This window comes from Sturnira hondurensis, unplaced genomic scaffold, assembly GCF_014824575.4.
Source record: "Sturnira hondurensis isolate 20B ecotype Veracruz unplaced genomic scaffold, ASM1482457v3 Scaffold0006496, whole genome shotgun sequence".
Classification (NCBI taxonomy): domain Eukaryota; kingdom Metazoa; phylum Chordata; class Mammalia; order Chiroptera; family Phyllostomidae; genus Sturnira; species Sturnira hondurensis.
The window spans coordinates 13,233,206-13,253,412 of NW_028079127.1; the positions used below are offsets into that span (position 1 = coordinate 13,233,206).

At 55.2% G+C, this 20,207-nt stretch overlaps 1 protein-coding gene across 1 annotated transcript in view; it reads left to right on the forward strand.

Moving 5' to 3' along the window:
• DPP6 (dipeptidyl peptidase like 6) overlaps nt 1-20,207 on the forward strand; it is a 190,076-nt gene that overhangs the window by 126,023 nt on the left and 43,846 nt on the right. The window contains exons 9-10 of the mRNA XM_037049919.1: nt 6,008-6,162; nt 8,703-8,800. Of these exons, the coding sequence (XP_036905814.1) occupies nt 6,008-6,162; nt 8,703-8,800 (253 nt within the window). The remainder of the gene's footprint in view (nt 1-6,007; nt 6,163-8,702; nt 8,801-20,207) is intronic.

Consider the following 20,207-nt stretch of genomic DNA (forward strand, 5'->3'; position numbering starts at 1 on the left):
TCCTTGTGCCACAGGGCAAGCACCTTGCCTTCGTGCACCAAAGCCGGCGTGTGCTCCCCGCGAAACAGATGCTTTCAGATCTGGGCTCGCCGTCGAGCAGTTTGTGTAACGCAGGGGACACTGTTCCCAATCCTAAATGTATCCACGCCTTCCCCACACCCAAGGCACTTTCCGAAGCACGACGTATTCGCACACGGACTTGAGAAAGCCAAGCCACTGTTGATTCACTACTTAGCTAATTCCGTAAACAGTTTCTTCCCTCCGATTTCCGTCTCTCAAGACTCCTCCAGTATAGGTTCCGCATCTCTTTTCCCATTTCTGCCGATCACGGCGCAGTCGAGGCCGGGATGCTGCGGATGAGAAAGTCTGTGTCTTACCCCCACGTCACCCCACACGGGAAGACTGGGGACATTTTGGACCTCCCCTCTCAGGGCACCAGAGGTGGGCCCATGGCTGCCCGAGTTGGCGGACACTCGGCACCCTGGCCTCCGTCCCGTCCAACGGCCTCCACTTTGAGGAGGAGTGGGTGGGGGTCTGGAGCCTGTGGGACATGTGGATAGAGCAGATCTCAGCCATTGGCCGCCTCTCCCCAAAACACTCAGCGTGCCCAAAGCCCCCCTGCATCGCTCAGCCAAACGAAGTGCCCTTGGGCTCTTCGGGGAAGAGCCTAACAGGCTACTGATGGCCCATTAAAAACAGGAAAGCCAGAAATGAGGGCAGAATCGTCCTGCGTGGTTAGGGCCAAATTTGGGAGGTGTCCAGGCCTTGTTGCAGTTGGTTCATCTGCTNAGAGGTGGGCCCATGGCTGCCCAAGTTGGTGGACACTCGGCACCCTGGCCTCCGTCCCGTCCAACGGCCTCCGCTTCGAGGAGGAGTGGGTGGGGGTCTGGAACCTGTGGGATATGTGGATAGAGCAGATCTCAGCCATTGGCCGCCTCTCCCCAAAACACTCAGCGTGCCCAAAGCCCCCCTGCATCGCTCAGCCAAACGAAGTGCCCTTGGGCTCTTCGGGGAAGAGCCTAACAGGCTACTGATGGCCCATTAAAAACAGGAAAGCCAGAAATGAGGGCAGAATCGTCCTGCGTGGTTAGGGCCAAATTTGGGAGGTGTCCAGGCCTTGTTGCAGTTGGTTCATCTGCTGTCCCCACTCAGTCACAGCCATTCTACCTCCAGGACAGGGGGTGGGGACTGGGCCGTGTGCTCGGGTTTTATATAATGACTTTGGCTTCATTGTAGCCTTGAACCGAGCCAGGAAAGAAATCATCATTAAGTGGAAAGTAAATGGGAAGGGGAATTGGACACTATGTACCAAGGACCTTTCCTCTGTAGGGGAGACGGGAGCGGCCTCTGTTGACTCTGTTCAGTGAGGGCGGGATGGGAAAGAGGAGCCCAGCACGGGGTGTTGCTCAGGCAGCAGTGGGGTCGGGGTGTGTGTGAGAGACAGACAGACAGACAGAGAAACACGAAGAGACAGGGAGGGAGACGGGGCACTGGACACAGACAGAGGTACATTTCAGCCACAAGGAAAACCTGCCCCAGGGAGCCATCAGCGGTGGAATGGAGAACCCCACCCCACACCCCAGGGCACTCCCTCCTGGCCAGCAGTGCGGGGCGGATGCTGCCCCCTGGTGGCCGCCACGGGGTTGCGTGCTTCAGGCGCTCAGGTAAGGCTCTGCAGGGCAGGTCTCTGATGAAAATGAGATGCAAATCACAGCGCGCTGATTGTCCAGCGGGCTGCTAGCGTCACCAGAGAGCAGCTCCCCGCCCCGCCTTCCGTTCTTTTTTAGCGCCCCCTGCAGTTACTTCTGTTCTCAGCACCTCGGGTGAAATCGGGAGCGGCAGGAAAAAGGCAGCAGGTGCGACTTAGAATAAATCGGATTTTCTGTATTTAGAAGGAGGCCACTTATTTCTGAATACAGATCTATCCAGCATGTTATTTATGGCTTTCGCGATTTTCCGGGATGTGACTTCTCGGGGCGCTTTGATTGTCTTCGGTAGGCCCGGCACGGGGAAGTGGGGGGCAGGCACTTGTTGGCAGGCGGTAGCCACAGGGCCGGCGCGCACCACAGCCTGTCTCCCCGCCTGCGTTCTGTTTTGACGTGTGTCTGGCCTCCTTACAAGATGACAGGTGGCGATACTGGTGTGACTCAGGCAGAGGGAGCCGCCAAACAGCCGCCTGAGCTGCCAGACTGCGCAAAGCATCGCAGGAAAGCTGAGGTCTGGGTTCTGGGTGGCCGCGCCCGCTGAGTCCTGGGTGCAGCCCTGAATCAGGAGTTGGGAGGCCGCGCCTGGCTCTGCCCCTCGGTCCCAGACTCCCGGGTCAGGGACCGGCCTCCTGGAGAAGGTGTCCAGTTCACCGCTGCTCAAAGCCGGGGTGGGTGTGACGTGGCACCCGGAGTCAGGGTAAGGCTCTGACGCTTCCTGCTTGCCCGTTTCCACCGCTCCCGGGCCTCAACTCCTGGCCCTGTTCCTGGGCACGCTGACATCGCCAGGATCAGTGTGACAATTCCACGTGATGCCCAGGGTCTGTACACTCAGCAAAAACTCTTGATTGGCGTGTCGAGCCAGGATATTTTGCAATGGCTGGACCACCCCTGGCGGTTCTGAAGTCTCTGTCCACTGGCCTTGAAAACATTTGGGGAGCACTTCTGGCTGGCACAGCACTGCTGAAGGGTGATGGGTGGTCAAGGGCGCCCCTCTGTTCCACAGCCGACCTGGGACGAGGATGGGCCGATCTGGGTCTAGCAAGCCAGGGCATCTGAGGGACCTGTCAACTACCAAATGCAAGGTGAGGGAGGGACAGGAGTGGCCCTGACCCACAGGGCTTCCACCTTGGCTGTTGTTCATCTCAGTGTAGTTCAGCTCAAGCCATAACTCAGCGCCTGCTGTATACCATGCTGCACTGTGCTGGGCAGTGTGCTTTCCCCCCCGGGGGCTGTGTTTCCCGATGGACAGGGGCAGCTCCTGGCTCACCAGGACCGACCGTGTCCCACGGGGCTGAAGGCTTCTGGGGCGCATCGCCCCTGAAAACGGCCTGGCTCCCCTTCCCATTGAGGCGTACACCTCTGCCTCCTGCAGCCCTGCCCAGACACCGAATCTTGCATCATCTTCTTGTGAACACACCTGGGGAACTGAAATGTCATCCTACAGTGTCAGGCTGCTAAAGCCACACAGCAGGAATACATGGGTGGCTTAGGGACCTGGGTCACTGCTCAGTAATTAAATGTCCACCTAGGCACCGGGGTCCCCTCTCCATCTGTTTCTTGCATAAACTCGGAGGCCACACCCTGTGCCAGGGAGGGTGCTGGGTGTGTGAGGCCCAGCAGATAGAGGCTCACAGGGTCACAGGTCCCCGTGTTAATTCCACGAGTTACCACCTCAGGCAGTAGACAGCCACCAGGACGACTGTCCTCAAAGGAAGGGCAGAGGTGATGTCCAATGAGTCATCGCCTGTCACCCGCTGTTCTCTCAGCTTCACAGTTTGAGAAACTGCTACCCACCTCAGGCGCATGAGCCCCAGCAGGGAGCAGGTAAAGCTCGTGTCCTGGGCACGGCCACCTCGCCTCTGTGGCCTGATATTCAGTCCACGGAGGTGGTCCAGCTCCAGGTGACAGCCACCACCAGCCCGGGAGTTCAGAGGGTGGAGGCGCTAGGGACGGCTGTCAGGCCTGAACGCGGGGGTTGGCTGGGCTTTGCCATCTGTTTTTCCTGCGTCTCCGTCTGTGTCCCCCAAACTGCAGGGCAGCCTGTGGCTCCCCTGCCTCCCCCTCCCCACCGTCCCTCCTCCTGCACACAGACTTGTGGTGCTGCCCCCTGCAGTCAGGACGTGTCCTTGCAAGTAGAACAACCGAAGAAACAAAAATTAACAACTTGACGCAGCTGAGAATAGAAACTGTTCCAAGGGTTGTTTGAAGTTTATAGTCAATTAACCTTCCTCTTAGAAAAGCAACAATAACAACCTGCCCTGGCCAAGTGGTGCAGTTGGTTGGAGCGTCGTCCAGTGCACCAAAAGGTCGTGGGTTCGATCCCTGGTCAGGACCCATACCTGGGTTGCAGGTTCGATCCCTGACTGGGGCACATACAGGAGGCAACTGATCCATGCTTCTCTCTCGCTCTCCCTGTCTCCCTCCACCTCTCTCCCTTCCTCTCACTCTAAAATCAATAAAAACAGAACCTCAGACGAGAATTTTTAAAAACCCCTACAGCCTAATTTCCCATTTGATACACATGGTTTCTGATACCCATTATTTTTAAAATAGGTTTCCACTGATATTAAGAAATAATTGTGCAGAGCAGCCCTGGCCAATCACAGCGACAACCGCTCCGTCAGGGTTCTCTGCTGAAAACACTCATTATGACGAACTTCCCTGTAATGCGTCCTGAGGGGAAATAAAATTTTTTAAATAAAACCACAGTATAAAGGAAATGTTACCTATCACTTCAAGGCTATAATTTTGCTTCCTGGTGAAAAATTCTAACTTTCAGAAGAGGACAAAATGAAGTCAGCACTTTAAGAAAAAACCCTTTATAAATACAAACCGCAGTGTCTCTCAGTTGGTAGTTAAGTGATTCTTCAATTAAAATTCTAATTTCAGAATCTCAATCATTTTAACTTTCCTGTGACTATTATCGGGCTGATCAGCTTTGGCAAAATACCAGGGAGAAAGTATAACTGTCTAAGGGAATTAAAAATCACTACAGGGTTGATAATACATTTTGCCTCAGACACTAAACCGATCTCTGTGCGGATTATTAAATTAATATCAAGGTCAGAGTAGAACGGCGGATTTTCCCCTTTCTGTAAATTGGACACGTTTCAGGAGCTGAATTGAAAACCGAGTTTGGTCGGTCCCGCGGCACCATGGCAGGCTGCTGCCCGGCCGCTGGACCCCGGGCCACTGGCATGTGAGGGCAGTGTTGGGCGAGGTGACTTGCTGTAGACAGATGTCCCTTCGGCCCCGCCCATGTTCCTGGCCACGCTCACTGGCTTTCACATCAGAGACGAGCACTGGAACAGTAGTAGATGGAGGTGAGCAAAGCAGAACAGAGATCGGAAGAAACCGAAGATAAACATCACCTTTCCCAGGGTTTTCCATAAGCCCGCCCTTTTCATGCACTAGCTCTGCCTCTTGTGTGGGTGCAGATGGGATACACACAGTAGGCACACAGCAGACACACAGGGTACACACAGTGTACACCCAGCATATGCATATACACACAATATACACATGGCATACGCCCAGCATACACACAGTGCTCACACAGTAGGCACACGGGATACACACAGTAGGCACACAGCAGATGCACAGGGTACACACAGTATACACACGATATACACATGACATACACCCAGCATACACAGGGTGCGCACACAGTAGGCACACAGCAGACACACAGGGTACACACAGTATACACACGATATACACATGACATACGCCCAGCATACACACGGTGTGCACACAGTAGGCACACAGGGTACACACAGTGTGCACACCGAATATACACAGTAGGCACACAGTACACCCATGGAGTATACATGATAGGCACACAGGGTGCACACAGTAAACACACAGGGTACACGCAGCAGGCACGCACCCCCAGGCGCCCCCTGCTGGCTGAGCAGGGCTCGGGGACCCCGCCTCCCTCCGCCCCAGGCCCCGCCGCCGGTGGCGGCTTCAGCACGGGGAGGTTTGCCGTTCAGATCATCTTCCAGTGAGAGCCCTCAGCAGTACGGTACCGATTCACTCCAGTGCACACCTGTGAGGTTCACGCTGCTCAAATCCGTGTCCAAAAAGAAACGGTTTCCAGAAAATCGGCCCCCATTCTGTTGGGCCCTGATGGACCAGGCGCGAGGGTGCTGAACTTGGCATCTGCGCCGGTCACTCCCTGAGCTCCCTGGAGGGAGGACAGGTGCCGGCCCGGGGGACCGGCCTCTCCCGGCTGCAGGGGCGCGGGGTCCCGACCCCTGCGTCGACCGGTCACTTCTCTCTGCTCCGCCCGCCCTCAGAGGAGATCCTGAAGACCCACATCACGCACTGGTGGTCTCCGGACGGCACGCGGCTCGCCTACGCCACCATCAACGACTCCCGGGTGCCCATCATGGAACTCCCGACCTACACGGGCGCCGTGTACCCCACCGTGAAGTCCTACCACTACCCCAAGGTAAGAGCGCCGCCCTCCCCTCTGCCGCCCCGCTGTCCCGCGTGGGGAGGCTGCCACCCTCAGATGTGGCAGGAGCCGCTCCGTCCACAGAGGCGGGCGGATTATATTTCCGTTCCATCACACGCAGTCCCCGTCCGCTGAGTTTGACTTCTTGGCGCCTTCGCCTTGTTTTAAAGAACTGAACTGTCGTGGATCTGAACTCCGAGCTCCATGGGGATCAAGATAAGCACATTCCCTCCACGTGCGGTTTCGGGGAGACGAGCACTCCCAGGCCCACCCTCGGGACACTCTGTCCTTGCTCCGTCTTCAGGATTTGGCTCCAGGGAGGCCCGAGGGTCCTGCCTGCCCCTGGCCCCTGGGTCCATGCCGGGCTGTTGTGTTCTCGGTCACATCTGGCCAGTAGTGTGTCTAACGGCTTTCCAGACCGCGCTGCTGACACAAGGCGCTGGCGAGGACACNTGAGCTCCGAGCTCCATGGGGATCAAGATAAGCACATTCCCTCCACGTGCAGTTCGGGGAGACGAGCACTCCCAGGCCCACCCTCGGGACACTCTGTCCTTGCTCCATCTTCAGGATTTGGCTCCGGGGAGGCCCGAGGGTCCTGCCTGCCCCTGGCCCCTGGGTCCATGCCGGGCTGTTGTGTTCTCGGTCACATCTGGCCAGTAGTGTGTCTAACGGCTTTCCAGACCGCGCTGCTGACACAAGGCGCTGGCGAGGACACAGAGCGGTGGGTAGGATGGGGGACAGTGGGTGGGACAGGACAGGGGCCAGTGTCCAACCCCATTCTGGTAGCAAACTAGAGCAAGGACGGGCTGAGGGAGGGTCCGACACCAGACCTCTGCCACCCACTCGCCCAGAGAGAGCTGGCGTCTGAGGGAGGGACACAGCTCCCGTGGACCCTCATGGCTGTGGCAGGTGGCCACCAACCCCTGCACCTGCCTGGTGACAGCACACATTTCCCATCAGGGGGTCCCCAGAAGGGCCACTCTGGCCTCTGCCAGAAGGCACTGAGCCCCGCTCCCCACGAGTCACATTGGTAGCTGGGCCGTGCCAGCCGGCAGGCGGCAGCAGGAGGGACGACAGTGCGCAGGGTGCAGCGGCCGGGTGCCGGCGGGGAGACACCTGGTGTCTCGGTGTTAGTGTGACAAACAGGACGACAAACCCAGAGGCTGGGCCAGAGCACAGTCATGTCTCCCAGGTCTGGGGGCCAGGAGTCCACGGCCAGGCTGCCCGTGCGGCCGGGCGCTGCCGAGCACCCTCCTCTGGGCCACAAGTGGCCCGTCTCTCCTGTGTCCTCACTGGGCGGAGGGACAGATCTGGACCCCTCTTCTTACAAGGACACTAGCCCCATCACGGGGCCAACTGTCATGACCACAATGAACCCCAGTGACCCCCCATGAGGCATTGGGGCATCACAGGCTAACTTGGGAGGGACCCAGACCTTGGTCCCTGACAGCTGGTGTGACTGTGTTCCCTCGCCCTTTGGTCCAGGTGGCCCCAGGTGGAGGAGCCCCTGTCCCTGCCATTTTCCGTCTACGGACACCTGGGTGTCACCGGGACGTGGATTTGCCCCAGGACAGAACCCTTTCTCTCTGTCCCAGCCCGTCATTAACAGAAAGCCCATGGAAGGGCCCGGGCTGTGGGGCGCTGGGCAGACGGCACCAGTCTCTCAGCCCGCCTGCGTGCCCCTCACGCACACACTCAAACGCTCACATCCCTCACGCACACATATGGACAACCATGCAGTTACACACACCATACCAGACACGGCCACGTAATCCCACACCACATCACACATACACACACTACAAACACACAAATACACACTCACACACTGACACACACTGAGCACCTTCCCTACAAACACGCATGCTCACTCATACCACACACTACACCACACACTCAGGAACACATACACACACACACGTTCACACTCACACTCACATGCACACTCATACACTCACACACCACACACATATACCACACACAGTACACACGAACACACATACTTGCATTCACACTATGCTCACACTAACACTACAAACACACACTCACACACCACACATACACACTCACAGTCGCACACCCAGACACTGCACACACCACACACTACCGTCATCACCTGGGACCGTTTCCCAGTGACCCCCGTAGGAGGGCCCCTTCAGTCCAGGGCCGACGTCCTTGACCTCAGGGTCAGAGGCCTTGTGTGTGGACAGCGAGCCACCCCGTTCTCGCCGGCAGAGTTCAGACAGCCCGGGCCCCTAACGCCTGCTCCCGAGTCAGAGCACAAGCTGCCGGGCCACCTGACGCTGCCCACTCGTGGGGCACCTCCCCCTGTGCACGCTGGCCATCTTCCTCTCAAGGGCGGCAGTCCAGTCCCCCCGTCCCGCTGACCAGGCTGGGGCACCCCATCCCAGGGCCCAGGGAGTAGGGGGTGGGCAGGCAGGAGCCTGAGACCGTCCTGGGAAGACCTCACAGGGCTCAGTTTTGTCCAGGCAGCAGGTGGCTTCCTCATGTCCCTGTCCTTCTGCCCTTCCCAGGCTGGCTGTGAAAACCCCACCATCTCCCTGCATGTCATCGGCTTAAACGGACCCACCCACGACCTGGAGATGATGCCACCTGATGACCCACGCATGAGGTTTGCTGCCTCCCCTCAGCTATGTCACAAAACAGTAATAATTGGATGAGTTATTAGGGTCGCGTTTGCATGGTGTCCGATGTATTTTATACCCAATGTCAACCTCCGAGAAAACGGTAAGTGCCTGGAGTCTTACTGATGTTCTGGGTGGCGGTTTCCTGGAAACAGAACAGCTCTCAGACCTCGGGTACCATTTCCCACCGACGCCTGGGATCCGTTCTCCTACCCGCTCCGAGAGGAGTCCCCGTTAACTGCACGTCTCCAGCAGGGGGCGCACGACGCAGTCTTTCCCAGAAAATCCGTGCCATCGGACTTTCTGTCTCTGACGCCCCATTTTCGGAGCATGATTTTAGGGCATCGCGGTCCCCTGCCGGCGCTGGGATCTGAGGAGAGACGTCTGTTCCGTGAGCCAAACCTCGCAGATGGTGAGGCACCGCCGCGTGGCAGGGGGAACATTCTGACACAGATAACTCTCCTGCTGATGTGCGCGTCTCGTTTAGATGGATTATTTTTTATAACATATTTTATTGATTATGCCATTACAGTTGTTCCATTTCCCCCCTTCATTCCCCTCTACCCTGCACACCCCTCCCACCCACATTCCCCCCTTTAGTTTATGAGCATGAGTCACAAGTTCTTTAGATTCTGTATTTCCCCCACTATTCTTGCCCTCCCCTGTCTATTTTCTACCCACCGTCTACGCTACTCATTCTCTGTGCCTTCTCCCCCCTTCTCCTCCTCCCACTCCCCTGTTGCTAACCCTCCTTGTGATCTCCATTTCTGTGGTTCCACTCCTGATCTAGCTGTCCTCTTAGTTTGCTTTTGTTTTAGGTGTGGTTGTTAATAACTGTGAGTTTGCTGTCCTTCCACTGTTCATATTTTTCATCTTTTTTTTCTTAGATAAGTCCCTTTAACATTTCATATAATAAGGGCTTGGTGATGATGAACTCCTTCAACTTGACCTTATCTGAGAAGCACTTTATCTGTCCTTCCATTCTAAATGAAAGCTTTGCTGGATAAAGCAATCTTGGCTGGAGGTCTTTGGATTTCATGACTTGGAATACTTCTTTCCAGCCCCTTCTTGCCTGTAAGGTCTCTTCTGAGAAATCTGCTGACAGTCTGATGGGAACTCCTTTGTAGGTGACTGTCCCCTTATCTCTTGCTGCTTCTAGAGTTCTCTCCTTCATTTTAATCTTGGCTAGTGTAATGATGATGTGCCTTGGTGTGTTCCTTCTTGGGTCCAACTTCTTTGGGACTCTCTGAGCTTCCTGGATTTCCTGGAAGTCTGTTTCCTTTGCCAGACTGGGGAAGTTCTCCTTTATTATTTGTTCAAATAAGTGTTCCATTCGTGGCTGTTCCTCTTCCCCTTCTGGTACCCCTATAATTCAGATGTTGGAATGTTTAAAGATGTCCTGGAGGTTCCTAAGCCTCTCCTCCTTTTTTGAATTCTTGTTTCTTCCTTCTTTTCTGTTTGGTTGTTTCTTCCTTCCTTCTGGTCCACTCCCTTGATTTGAGTCCCAGTTTTCTTCCCATTGCTATTGGTTCCCTGTACATTTTCCTTCATTTCACTTAGTGTAGCCTTCATTTTTTCATCTAATTTGCGACCAGAATCAACCAGTTCTGGGAGCATCCTGATCACCAGTGTTTTGAACTGTGCATCTGATAGGCTGGCCATCTCTTGGTCGCTTAGAAGTACTGGCTTTGGGCTTTGATTTGTCTTTCTGTTTTAGCCATATTTTTGTCTTATCCTGCCTGTTACGTAGTAAGGGGCGGAGCCTTAGGTGTCCAGAGCGACAGAGCCCTGGGTCACCAGGGCGGGGCGACCCTGTTGCTGGGTTGTGATGCTGTATGTGGGGGCGGGGTCAGAGAGGGAACAATACCACTTGTTCCTCTCTCTTGGATTTTGGTCCCCTCTGCCACTTCCCCCAGAAAACTGGGTCCTTCTGGTGCTGGTTTGCAGGTGGATGGGCTTGTGTATGTTCTAGGATCCTGTGGGTCTCTCCAATGAACTCTCCTGTGAGGCTGGGAGTCTCTCCCTGCGCCTCAACCCCCACAGGTGTTTTCAATTGGTGTTTTGAGGCTGTATTACCCCACGCTGGGACCCTGGGTGGTGTGGGCTGTGCCACTCCCCAGTTTGGCTCCCCAGTTTGACCTGGTTTATCTGCGTGTGAATGTGAAACCGCCCAGTCCGCCAGCTGCCGTGTGTGCACCGTGCCTCGCTTCACAATCGCTGCCTCACTGGATCCGCCCGCTGCCACCCCACGCCCAGGGTCTGCCGGTTGCCGTCTTGCACACCCGGGTCACCGCTTTTTGTGCCGCGACCCCTCTCCGCCTGGCGGCCCGACTCCGCCCATCCTACCGGTCTAGATGAATGTGTCTATTTTAACTCCTTGGTTGTCGGACTTCCATACGGTTCAGTTTTCTGTCAGTTCTGGTTGTTATTTCGTTTCTAAATGGTTGTCGTCCTTATTTTGGTTGTGTGAGGGGGCACAATGTGTCTACCTGCACCTCCATCTTGGCTGGAAGTCCTAGGTGGATTATTTTTTGATCAAAGCGACGGGGTGGCCCTCTCCCTGGGGCTCAAGCCGCTTGGGGACGCGGTCACTGCCAGAGCCCACCTAAGTCCTCCTGAAACCTCTCTGGTGGGAATATCGATGGGGAGGTGGGCAGGAGGAGGGTGTTGGGCTGTTACCCAGGTCCAGGCATTCAGAGAACCCCGTTCATCCAGAAAGGGGCCCGTGAAGCCCAAAACGATCCCTTCTGAGAGTCTGCGAATAGCCCAAATTTTGCCACAGCTCTAGCCGGGGCCTTTTTGGTCTAGTTCCCCAAACCCCACAGGCTTAGCAGCTTCCGGCACCGTCTGGAAGGGCAGGCGCCTCGGCCCTGCCCCTGGGCTGTTCTGGGGACCCAGCTCAGACCAGATCCGGAGCCCGTGCTTCTGCTGGTCTGTGTCCTCACCTCCTGCGGTGACGTCCGCAGTCAGACCATCTGCCTGCGCCCCGGAAGCCAGAGGTCCCTGCAGAATCCCATGGGGCGTGTTCAGCCCTGCCTTCCTCTGCAAGATGTCAAATGCGCTCAGGCCCTCCGTGGACAGACCAACCCTCTGTCCCTGCCCAGGGCTGATCCCGCCTCCGGCAGCCAGTCCCCAGGCCCGACTCCCTTACGGCCCCTCCTTGGGGATGGGCCTTTTGTGGGCACCCGCCAGGGGACCCGGTCAACTTGGCTGGAGATATTGCTCTGCCCCCCTCTCCTGGCAATCCGCCGACGCGGGCTCTTCCCCGCAGCCCCCTGGGGCCCCGTGCGGCGCGCTCTCCGAATTAATATGGACAGTCACCTGGAACATCTACGCCATCTGTGCCAGCTAATTGAAAATCTCGTTTAGTCCATTTGGCGGGGCCGTTTCCGCAGGCTTGATTAGCTTCAAGGACAGTGAGAAACGAGGCTCCCCGGGGCTTGCGTTCGGTCCACTCGCTGTCCCTTCCCAAGCTAACGCTAATGACGCCTCTTCTCCACCATCCAAGGCCGCCGTAGGTAGCGGCCACACTTTGTCAACCCCCTTCTCTGCCACACACCCTGAGGGCCTTTTCAGGGTGAGCACAGATGCACCAGAAACCATAGACCACCCGGGAGCGGATGTGTATTGAGTGTCAATCATTGCCCGACCGAGGGACAAAGGGTTCCGTGGGGGAAGAAGCAGAGAGGTTACGACTCGGAGGGCGATGGCCTGGAAGGAATCCAAGCGGGTGAACAATTGCACGCGTGAAAAGGGGCTGAGGGAAGCGTGGGGCGGTGGGAGAGGGGTGCCGGCATCCTGGCTCAGAGCGGTGTTGCACCATCGGCGCTTCAGGGCAGAGACTCCACCGTGAGAACGTCCTGTGCATTGGAGCAGCGTCCATGGCCCCTGGACATCAGCAGTGCCTTCCCTGTGTTGTGACCATCACAGAGGTCCCCAGGCACCACGCTGTGTGCCTGGACTGAGGACCGCTGGTGGACAATGAGGTCGTCTCAAGTCAACTGTCTGGGTTCAGAACCCGGTCTGGTCTCGGTCCAGCCTCAGTCCGGCCACAGCATCGTCATCTGTAAAATGGGAACGAGTAATAGCAATAAGCATAGATCTTCTCCTCACGGGCGGTCGTGGAGATTAAATGAGACCATGCGCTCAGCACGGGGCTGGCTCCCGGGAACAGCGTGGCTCATGGCGGTGCAGGCCTCCTGTCGGCTGGCACCTCTCCCCTCGGCAACTCTGCCCCGCCCTGTTCTCAGAGCCTCTGGGTGCCCCACATATCTGCCCACCCACCAGGTCCGCTCCCACCGGGCAGACGGATCCCCAGGCCAGCCTGCATCACAGACGGTGGTTAATAAGAGAACCAGTACGGTGTTAGAACCAGTCCAAAGGGTGTTTGGGACGCTAGCGTATAGGGACAGCTTGGCAGAGAAAAGCCAGGGGAAGTTTGCTGGATGGTGGATGCAACAGGGCCCTCAACTTCGAGCTCTGGGGGCGCCCACCCCGCCTCTGTCCCCCACAGAGATGCTCAGCACTGAATGTCGCACCCAGTGACCTCTTCTGCCTCCTTGCAGAATGCAAAATGACATCCCAAATACAGTCCCCAGAAAACCCTCTAAACCGGGTCACAGTGCACGCACCCTCTGCTCAGAAACACCCTGTGGTTTCAGGTCTCCCACAGGGTGAAAGCCAAACTCCCCGCCGTGGCCTAAAGCCCCACCTGCCTGCCTGCTTGGCCGCACCAGGGCTTTCTGCCACCTGTCCCTCGGACGTCTGTGCTGAGTCCAGGCTTCTCCAGGTGCTTTGCCCGGGGGTTCCCATGGCACACGGGCCCCATCAGTGCGCTCACAGCTCAGCACCCACTCCTTGCTTCTTCAGTTTTCTTCAGAGAACATACCGATCAGGGTGGTCTCTGTGCTTTATTGTCCTGTGAGCTGTGTCCTGTCCCCACCCACGGCCCCTGGAAGGGAAAGGCCGAGGGGCAGGGCGGGGACGAGCTGAGCCCATCTTTTCAGGACGGGCAAATTGACTTAACCCGATGTCGTGGGATTCTGGAAGACCGAGACGTCTTCGGTTGTCCTGGTCCAGCTCTGAGAGGCAAATGCCAAAAATTTTAGCCCTCGATGCCATCCTGCCACCGGATGCGGGAAGCTGCGAGGGCGGGGTACGGGGGGTGGGGGAGCAAACTCGTCTCTCCCTGAATCTGAATTTCTGGTCTCGTCTTTTGCGCTCAAATTACTGACTCTGGGAAGGCGGCTGTTTCCTCCGAACGGGATTTCCAAGTTTTCTTGAGAGTGTTCTGGGGGTGAAGTCGTCACGCGGGAATGCTCTCCGTGCCCTCAGGGGGGCCCTATCGATGCCTCTACCTCCTGCGTCCCGGCGAGGACGTGGGCACCTTGGTACTCACGGGAGTTTGTTTCAGGGGGCAGTTCAAGGAGGTCCGCTCGGCCAGACAGCTGCCGTGGTCACAGCGTCTGCCCCGGGGCGGGCTTCGTTACCCCCCGGGGCCAGAAGCCGCGCGTGCTGCCGTGGAACCAGGCTGGATTCTGTCACTCACTGACCAGGGCATTCTGGATGTTCCCATTGGTCTCGGTTCCGATGCTGAGGTCAGCACAGATGTCCGGTGCTTTAGACACCTGGGAATGGGAGCCTTGGAGGTCTGCGGACGGGGGCGTCCGGTGAAGACAGCACGCTCGACACAGCTGTGGCCCGTGTTTGAAAAGGCAGCCGGATGGTTCTGGAGACGCTGCGAATAGAGACACAACCACGCCCCGCTCTTTGGCAGGCTCGTGCGCGGCAGAAAAACAGAACGTGGTTCCGCCTCCCCCAGCCCCATCCGTAAGCCACCTCCCTGGACCGACCAACTCTTTCAACCAGGAACTCCACGTCGACCTGTGGAGATGCTGGTGGCACCCCGGACAAAGTTTTTCAAGTCCGGGTCATGAGGCTGCATAAGCCAGGGGACGTGAACTCAAAGGGGTAAGTGACAGGCAGAGTCTGCCCCGTGGGCCCAGCTGTCACACCCCGGACGTGATTCGGTGGCGTGAGCAGGAGGCTGGGGGCTGTCGAAACTGTTGAGCCCTCGTGGTTTTAACCGAGCCAGGTGTGCGCCGAGGGGTGAGCAGATGGGATTCACCGCTCCCACCCGCACGCACATCTGTCCCTCGCCCCTGTCTTCTTACTGACTTCCTATTTGTTGGGCTGTATGAATGGAAGGGGCCAGCAAGTGTCCCCATGTCCCTTGCACTTCCTGCCCCCTCCGTCGAGGGGAAGAAGGGGGCCCACAGAGGGCAGGGGACTTGTGCAGAGTCACCGCCTCATTGCTGGGACCCTCGGTGCACCGTCCGTGTCTCCCGGTCCACCCCCGCCGTCCCGGCTGAGCAGACCCCCATGCCCCCTGGTCATCGTCAGCAGTCCTAGTGTCCTCTTGGGCTGTAGTTAGGGTTGGAGTTTAGGGTTAAGGTTACAGTTAGGGTTAGGACTAGAGTTAGGGTTAGGGTTAGAGTTAGGGTTAGGGCTAGGGTTTAGGGTTAGGGCTAGGGTTAGGGTTTAAGGTTAGGGTTTGGGTTAGGGTTAGGGTTAGGGTTAGGTCTAGGGTTAGGGTTAGGGGCAGGGGTTAGGTCTAGGGTTAGGGTTAGGGTTAGGGCTAGGGTTTAGGGTTAGGGTTGGGGGCAGGGGTTAGGGTTTAGGGTTAGGGTCAGGGGTTAGGGTTTAGGGGTTAGGGTTAGGGCTAGGTTTAGGGGTTAGGGTCTGGGGTTAATTAAACACTGTTTCTGATGCCACCTCTCTCCTCTGGTGACATAGCCTTGGCAGACAGTACCACAGACACCCAGCACCGTCACTGCCGGTTGTAGCTCTTCAGGTGTCCCCTGACTCTCTGAGTGGTGGTGATGGCACCTTGCCACACCCCCAGGTGGGGCAAACCTGGCACCTGTGGAAAGGCTCTGGTCCCCGTCCTTGAGTCCTCAAGGCAGGTGGGGTGACGTCACAGTGACGTCAGCTTGGGACCCGGGGTTTGTCACCTGCACTTGCACCACAGGCTCCACAGGAGAAGCCACAGGGCAGCAGGGCCCTGTCACCATGTCCCATTAGACACTCTGCGCCCCCTCTTTGTTGGCGACATCAGCACCCCCCTGAGGGGTGACCTCCTCTAACTACTGTTCACTTTATTGGCATCTCAGTCTTTCTCATCCCACCCCCTCTCTCCTCCATCTGCTCAGTGCTGCCCCCTGTGGCCGAGAGACACGAGATTCTTCCCGCCTTGAGTGTTTGGTAGATTTCTCTCTGAGTCCCCAGCCTGGGCACTGGGTCGGGACAGTATGAGGCGGGCCCTTTGCTCGTTGCCCCAAGGAGCTCCCTGCCCTGCTGCCAGGGGGTTGTTGAGGACAGGGAGGCACCACGGGGTGAGGGGGCTGGCATCACAGGTCGCAGGGGCGGGGAAAGGTGACCATGGCCATGGAGGACACAGGGTCTGGGGGGGTCTCTTCCACACCATTGTCACTGTTCTTGGGTGGGTTGCTTCCCCACCCAAGACGCCTGAGAACTCCACAGGGAAAAGCAGGCTGTGGGCTCGCCCTGACTACTCAGCAGGAGGGGGTGGGCGTGTGGGGTCCTCTGACTTCATTGCCTGTGGGCTGCCCCTCCCCCCCCTACACAGCGCGCACGCCCAGTGCCCACAGCGCCTCTGCAGAGGGGTTCAGCCGGGTCTTGTGAAAGTGCCATTGTCCTTGGAAAAGAGGGCCCAGACCCAGGACGCAGGCCCCCACCACGCTGGAGGGGCACTCGCCTGGGGAGAGGCTGCCAAAGGCCCCACTCTGGAAAGTTCAGGAACCATGGACGTGCCTCCAAGCCAAGCCCCCACGATGCCCGGGGCACCTGGGAGCCGTGAGCAGCTGAGCGCAGTTTATACGAGCAGGAACGCCTCGCGGGCCCAAGTCAAACATACTGGCTCCGTTTCTCTGGGTTCCAGAGGACAGAAAAAATATTCAGTGTGTGTAGGTGTGTTCTCTGGAGAAGCAGCTTCTGTCTGATTTGGTGAAAGTTCCTTTCAGGCCTGGATCAGCATTGAAAACTTGTGGGCAGCCCTTCCCTGTCCCGAGAGGGGTGACCACTGGGAGGCACTCACCTCTATGATCTTGGCTAAAGGGCAAGAGGCTGAGTTCAAGTTCAAACTTTTTATCTTCTTCTCTGATGCAACCCACACACTCAGTGTGCTGCCCGGCTAATCAGATCTTACCGCCTTTGTGGATATACATTTTTACTGACTTGTCAAATTAATTGGTTAATACTCTTAATGAAATGTCCTTCTGCTGACCCGCCTTTTCCTGTCTTCTTTGCTGTTAACGGTTCACTTCTTGAGGCACTTGGAAAAATTACCTTGTTCTTATTAACTCAGTCTGGCCAGAGGCACCCAGAGGGCGGACACCTGTCCCTGCGTCCCTCATGCCAACCCACAGGCCTGGCTTCATCCAGGGTCACTAACGTGTCTCTCCGGACTGCCACCCATTTCCTTCTTGGTTGTTGTCAATTTTCATTTATGTTTACCTTTCCGTTTCCTCTTTACCAGAGTACTGAATATTCCTGCTTAAAGCAAAGTCATACAGAAGGGGCTATAGTGAAAGCAATCATTTTTTCCTTCCCCGCTCAGCCATCCCGACCCCGAAGGGAGACCTCTCTTACACCACTTCCCCTGAGAGTAATGTCCCATCCCTTAAAAAATGCTCATTTCACTGATTTCTACTCATTAATGTGTTCATTTGTGTTGTCTTTAAAAATTCATTCCAGAGAGGGAGAAACATCCATTTGTTGTTCCACTCATGTATGCCTTCATTGGTTGATTCTTGTGGGTGCCCTGACCAGGGATCGAACCTGCAACCTTGGCATATTGGCACGATGCTCTAACCCGCTGAGTTACCCAGCCAGGGCTGTTATTGCCCTATTTTAGGATGGAGAAGAAATGGGCGCACTTACCTCTCCAGCCCTCTGCCTTCTCCTTCTATGTGCATTTTGTTTTCTCTCTGGGTTATACACCTTCACAAACTTAGGTAACACTGCTACAGTGTTGCATTACGACAAGCAAAACCTCATAACTCCCCAGTTCGCCAGAGGAAAGCATTAGTCCTGCCTTTTCCTGCAGGGCCCCTCCCTGTTCCTGCCACTTAGGAACTTCTGTCTTTTGATTTGATTTTATATCATTGAAATGGACAGCATGTGCATTCTTTCTGGTAGCCGTGAGCAAGTCTTCCTTATCTGTGGGCCGATTCTAAAACATGAAAATTGATCAATAGCATGGACGTTACTCCGAGGGATTAGCTTTCACGGTAGAGCTGAGTCTGCGACTGTCTCTTTTCCATTCAGCCTTTTGTTTTTCCTGGAGGTTTCCATTGCTTTTCTTTTTCACTTGGACTGTTGGGTTTCATCGCGCCCTTCCGGGCGCTCCTCTGCAATGCCTTCCCCCCCAGACTGCTCTCTCCAACCAAGCACCCACCACTGTCCTTCTTGACGCCGTCCTGGGGCGTCCCTTCCCGCCCTCCCCGTGGGGACCAGTGCATCACCGTCTCCCTCCACCTCCGCCCACTTTTGCCTGGGGCACCTCCTCGAGGTGCTTCCCTAGAACACGACTGTGAGCAGTAAACTTTCTGAATTCTTGAATCTCTAAAAAAAAAATGCCTTTTTCTCACATTCGTTGAAAATCTTAGCTGTGCACAGATGTGTCCTCTGAAAACCGTGGTCCCTCCAGCGTGGGGACGTAGTCTCACTGCCTCTGGACCTCCGTGCTGCCGGTGGCAGACCTGATATTTCTCTGATGCCTGCCCCACTGGGGATCACGTGCTTTCTTGTTCCCGAAAGCTTTTTGGATGTTGAAATAACATTGTACCTACCTGTGTTTTCCTTTGTCATCTCTGTCACTCAGAGACCCTCCCATGAGACTCCTGTTCAGCCACAGTTCTCTGTCACATGTCATATTATTGCACCTGGACCTCCAGACCCCGACGTTCCCTCGGGGTCCACCTTCATGGGCATTTTAGGTCACTGATTCTTCCAACCAGCCTCAGCCCTTACAACTCTTCTCTCTGCTTCCTGTTTTCCAGAAAAGGAGCAAAATCTAGCCCCTTTGCTGTTGTCCTCTTCAGTGTGAAAATATACCTATTTTATGCCTTCATTGTCATCGCAGTTAGGTTTCTGGAGAGAGGAGACTCTCTCTCAAATGGGAGGAAACTGCCAACTCTAGTCAGAAACCTCCCATTCATCCTTAATGACCTCCTCCTTATTTAAAAAGTCATCTCTGCCTCCTAGGAGCAGATAATCCCCTGCCACCCCATTAACTGTGGTGAGCATTTCAATCAATTTTCCTTTGAGATTTCTCTTCTAGAAATGCATGCTTGTTCTCTGCTTGCCTGCTCTTTAATAATTAAGCCACATTCCCCACAGTGCAGACTGTATCCATCGTCCTTTCCCCACTGGTTTGGGATGATGCTATCATAAAATAGGAAATTATTTTTTTGTGGTTTTTGTTAGCACTAGGGAATGCACAAATCAGGTGCCATTGATCGCTTTAGTGCCATACTATAACTGGTGATATTATATTATAATTGCATCTTGAATTTTTTCTCTAGTCTTGAACATTTTATATAAAACCAAAGACTTAATGTGCCAATAGTAAATATGGCTTTGCAAAAGTATTTGCTTATAAAAACCTGTATTGAGCACTTATCACCTCCATTTCAATTTGCTCACGTGCTGTTTTGGCATCTTTTTGTTTTTTTAATATTTATTTATTTATTTATTTATTTTTAATATATTTTATTGATTATACCATTACAGTTGTTCTATTCCCCCCTTTCATTCCCCTCCACCCTGCACACCCTCTCCCCCCCTTTAGTTTATGACCACGTGTCTCAACTTCTTTAGATTCTATATTTCCCCTACTATTCTTGCCCACCCCCTATCTATTTTCTACCTACTGTCTATGCTATTTTCTGTACCTTCTCCCCCTTCTCCTCCTCCCACTCCCCTGTTGCTAACCCTCCATGTGATCTTCATTTCTATGGTTCCACTCCTGATCTAGCTGTCCTCTTGGTTTGCTTTGGTTTTAGGTGTGGTTGTTAATAACTGTGAGTTTGCTGTCCTTTCACTGTTCATATTTTTCATCTTTTTTTCTTTTAGATAAGTCCCTTTAACATTTCATATAATAAGGGCTTGGTGATGATGAACTCCTTGAACTTGACCTTATCTGAGAAGCACTTTATCTGTCCTTCCATTCTAAATGAAAGTTTTGCTGGATAAAGCAATCTTGGCTGTAGGTCTTTGGATTTCATGACTTGGAATACTTCTTTCCAGCCCCTTCTTGCCTGTAAGGTCTCTTTTGAGAAATCCGCTGACAGTCTGATGGGTACTCCTTTG